The sequence below is a fragment of the Fibroporia radiculosa genome, assembly GCF_000313525.1.
Source record: "Fibroporia radiculosa TFFH 294 genomic supercontigs, scaffold28862, whole genome shotgun sequence".
NCBI classification, from domain to species: Eukaryota; Fungi; Basidiomycota; class Agaricomycetes; order Polyporales; family Fibroporiaceae; genus Fibroporia; species Fibroporia radiculosa.
This window is the reverse complement of record NW_012133046.1, coordinates 1-4,740: the sequence shown is the minus strand read 5'-3', so window position 1 is coordinate 4,740 and position 4,740 is coordinate 1. Positions and strand designations below refer to the sequence as shown.

General features: G+C 48.6%; 1 protein-coding gene across 1 annotated transcript; it reads right to left on the bottom strand.

Annotated features, from left to right (window-relative positions):
• Positions 1-253: 253 nt before the first annotated feature.
• FIBRA_09329 (uncharacterized protein) lies at positions 254-1,588 on the bottom strand (the record flags this gene model as incomplete). The annotated part of the gene is made up of 3 exons (XM_012321641.1): positions 254-1,006; positions 1,066-1,079; positions 1,144-1,588. 3 exons carry the CDS (start codon positions 1,586-1,588, stop codon positions 254-256), a joined length of 1,212 nt encoding a protein of 403 aa, XP_012177031.1.
• Between the last annotated feature and the right edge of the window lie 3,152 nt (positions 1,589-4,740).

The following is a 4,740-nucleotide window of genomic DNA, read 5'->3' as shown; positions in this document are numbered from 1 at the left end:
TGCCTTGTGTCTAGTCAACACAGGTAAGGTTTATTGCCACATTTATATTTTGACAACCCAATCCTTTAGCACCTGTCAGATACCACTGGCTGTCATGCAGAATATACTTTCATAGGTATAGTTGGAGACCACAGGGGGTAGCACAAACACAAGGCACAGACAGAAAAAAAATATGACAGACAAGAAAGCTGTACTCTGTCAACATGTACCATAAGTAGGTGACATGATACCTATGTGAACATACAAGGCACTGTTACATCACAGAATTGGTGCCCTGCAACCAGTTAGCAACTAAGCTGTAACCTTCGATACTCTCGGGCATATGCCACTGCGAAGACAGCGAGCAGTGTGTCGCATCTGGTAGCTCGATATATGTTACTATATCATTCCCATTATCTGCAATCATGCGGTCTCGTAGCATCCTCATACCATCCAGCGTCATTTCAGCATCTCCCGCAATAATCAGAGTCTGAGGTAGTCCGGCGAATCGGCCCTTTGCGGAAGGAAGGCGACCACTTCCGGGAGATATCCAGACATTCGCATATGCATCTGTTTCAGGAAGAGATCCCAATAGAGCTCGAGTGGTGTAACTGCCCACGAATGCATAGATGAGGTCAGAATTGCAGTTTCGTTCCATCGCCGAGCCCGGTCCGACGTGCGTGCAGCCCCAATCGAGAGTGGGAGACAGGAGAAATTGTGCATGGGGAGGGGGTAGAGAAGGGATCGCATAGTTGACCAAATAACGGACGAGGGCCAAGGCCAGGTTTCCACCTGATGACTCGCCCATCACGAGTATATTGCATGGTTTGTAGCCAACCACGTTAACAAGATAATTGTAGCCTGCTATCGCATCAATCAAAGCGGCGGGGAATGGATTCTTTGGAGGTAGAGGAAGGCCCTGGCTTAACCGATATTCGACCTGGAAAATGCGATGATACCCGTCGCAAAACTGGAGCATCTGATTGCAAAAGTAGGCAGAGTTCCCCTTCGGTGACGCATTTCCAGTCTGCATCGACATAGTATTGATAAAAGAAATTTATAGCTAGTGATGAATAGGTTACTGACCACGAATCCACCACCTACGGAGACAGGTACGCTATCAGCGCCGGGGATACAAGGCCAGAGCAAGGGAACATCACCCACCGTGCAACTCGTATATTACCTTTTCGTCTGGATCGGCTTTTTGTCCCACGACACCATCTAGTCCCCTCTCCCCGTACCAAAAGCCGGCTACCTTGGTAGAAGTGACCCCGTTCAGATCTGCAGCATCCTTGATTTCACCCAATATCAAATCGGGAGTCGGGTCAACCCAGACAAGACCAGCCTCCGCCGCGAGCGGCTGCTCGAGCAGCTTGGGGTCGATGGAGAAGATGCTGACGGACGTCTTGAAGATAGTATCAGAAACAACGCGCAAGAGGTTGACGATAAGTGTGCGCGACAATGTCCACGAGCGTCGAGGGCGCCACGACGGAAGAAGATTTGTGGTGATCCAGAACGGGATGCGCACAAAGAGAGAGACGCCTGTATAGAGCAAGAACAATGTCTTGAGAGGCTGGTGACGGTATGCGAAGTAGTTGAAAGTTGCCATACTGGAACTTGGAAAGACTGGCTGAGAGAGTAGACACAAACCTTCGGGTTGCGCAACGCTTATGGACGCACGCGTTTGAAGATTCCGAGTATCGCGCAATCGCCACGAAGCAGAGCTTCTCTTCTTGAGGCTGTGGGCGTGGGCTATTCAACGGAACCAACCTGGGAATTACCGACTGCGAAACGTCTGCTCGATTCCGAGGTCCCCGCTGGATTTGAATATCCTGTGGAGCCTCTTCAGCTTGTGAGAGGAATGGTCTGATCTGCGAAGCCACTAGTCAGGCTCATGGCTGGCATCTGTAGAATGTTGTCAAAATGTAGTGATTGTATCTCCGTCTTGTGATTCGTGAAGCGTCTACAATAGGTCATGAGAGTGATCGTGCAGAAAAAGAGCACAGCCGCTAAATGATCGACAGTCTGACAGGCGTCCGTGTGCTCACAGCAGTGGTGCAGGGCTTCCAGATGAGTTCGGAAGCGATTTCAGCAGTCTAGCCGCTCAGCTGCCAGATCCTTGTGTAAGCGCTCTAACATGCCGGCATTTCAGGACATGTATTCGGGTGTGCTGTGCACCTACAGTCATCATAAGTACCCCAATTATGCTAGATCATGCTTACAAGGAACTCTGCGTGAAAATTTCGCGACCCTCAGTTAATCTGCAGCTGCTGCCAAATGGTTTCAGAGCTCCAGCGCTCCAGCAATGCCTGCTCTTGCTGATGGCAGGGGTACTTTATTGGATCATCTTTACCGGCGATTGGTACTTAAGTCCAGTCTGACGGTCAAGCGCATGCGGAGCTCAACACAGACGCTTTCGATATCTTAGACAGGCCTAGGACAACGGAAGCCAGATGGATTTTTTCATGACAGGTTAGTAACGAACATTTGGAATTTGACTGATGAGGGAGCGCCAATATAGAACACAGTCGCTACCATACGGCCTCAGCAGACGGAATATGGACGGAAACAGGAGCCCTCAATTGAAGCGCCCTCATTGTGATCGGAGCGAGAGTTGGTATATTGATTAATAGTGATTATCACTGATACTTGTGGTATCTGGACGAGATGTAGCTCCAGTTCATCGCCAGTCGGATGTGAGTGTCGCACAATCAGGTCTACTGCGTCGTTGGCCTGGTGACAGATTGTCTATAGCAATAGATTAGAGGTAATCGATTCAAGTTATCTCTGATGTGGTACTTTTTTTTAAGTTTATACTCCATACCGTAAGGTACATGCAGAGTGCGTAACTACCGAGAGAGGCCTGATCGTAAAGGTCAGATACGTCGCGCAACCCTAACGGGCTTGCGGTTGGTGTCCTAAGAAAAGTGGTGGACTACTGCTTGGCGGAAGGGTCCGCCATCGCGCAGCCACTTCTGAAGTGCGCCTGTCGGCGTCGTATTCGCTGACGAACAGTAGCCAACTCGGGCTGTCCGCACTCAGTTTCAGGGGGTCGTCCCCCCGCTCGGCGCACCAATCCCGATAGACCGCAATACGGCCTACCGTGTGGGCGTGTAGGATCGCGTTGGCGACAGAATACCCATCGCCCTCCTCCAGGTCGCTGGCCGCTTAGGCGAGTATTTCGGCCCACTCGAACGTAGCGACCTGCGTATTGAGTCTGAGTATACCACGTGGTCTTCTGACCACCCAGCTTGCCGTCGCACCTGCGCCTGGCGCACGGAGTCTGGCGTGTAGGCCTGAACCCGAGCAGCCTTGCGGCGAAACCACAAGGGACACGCGTACAGGATGTGCTCCCGTGTCTCCGGATCACCGGAGCACGGGCAATTGACGGGGCCAGGAATCTTGTATTCTTGATGTGGTACTTACAGCGCTTCTGAAATCCAAATTAAATGGCGCTTCTTCCCGATATGATCTGGCATCTTCAACTTGAATGAGAACTGAGTCAACTGACGAAGAAATGATACGCAAAACGAGCCACCACAAACTTAAGCAGAATGTTCTCAGCGTGACACGTCACCCTATGAAAGGAAGAAGCTCCCGAACGAGCTGATGCAGTCTCGATGAAGGGATGGCGTCAGGGTGATTCAGATCTTTTAGCCTGAGCAAACAGGAACCCTCTACTGAATGGGCTCCACAGTGACACACGTCCACGCTATAGCTAGACGCCACAGCCTGTGCCTGATGCGTCTTCTCATGATCCATCTTCTCCTGGGCATGATCAGACTAATCAGCTGCCAGCTGATTAGTCTGATCATGCCTTGTTTTTTGCTTCTCAATTTCCCAGCTTCTCCGATGGAGTCAGGTGGCTGATGGGCCTTCCGCGTGGCTCTATTATTTTTTGTTCGTAGAATTGGTTACTGAAGTTCGTTCTCTTTGAGTTCAGTCTTCAATTGTTGCCCATTCCATTTTTGTCATTGTGATGACCATTTAATCATGGTTGTGATCTATCCATCACATATTGACACAAAGACACATGTTGGTTAGGACTTAAGTCATTGCCTTGCAGTTTACACTGTACCTACATCTACTCCCCACAACACGGTCTTGGCTCTCTGTGTTTCTCTGAACTTACACACCCTATTTGTACTTCAAGGTGCCAGTTTGCTGTGGCACTGTCAAGTATGTTAGACCCCTCTTCTTCAGATTGCCAATATGGATGGAGTGTCCTAGAGTGAGGATCTATTGTCAGCTATACCCAGTGCATGTAAATGATACACTTTTGCTATCATGAACATCTTGAATGAAGGATTTTATAGCCCTATGTTGGGATCAGAACTGTATACATACTCATAGCACACAATGGCAGATGAGTGCGTGTTTGATTCATCCCTTTGTTGAACAAATAGTGAATGCACCTACAAGTTCTATTTACAGAACCACTACAAACAGTTCATGGACACTGTAGATTAGTTGATCTAATTTCATCTATATCTTATCTAGACACAATTGTTTATCTAATCAACCAGATATAGTTATAGAGTCTAGACAGAGTCTAGTAGATTCTGGACAGAGTCCAGATGTTACAGCATCAGGGGGGGGTTTCTTTTCTTTCCTAACTATTCGTTGTTGACCCTGTACTATACAACTGATCCCATCACTTGATGTGTTTCACCTATATGTCAAGGTGTCACAGAATTTCATGGTGTCTATATTATCTCCAGCGTCTAGATGATCTATATCTTATCCAATTAGATATCTACC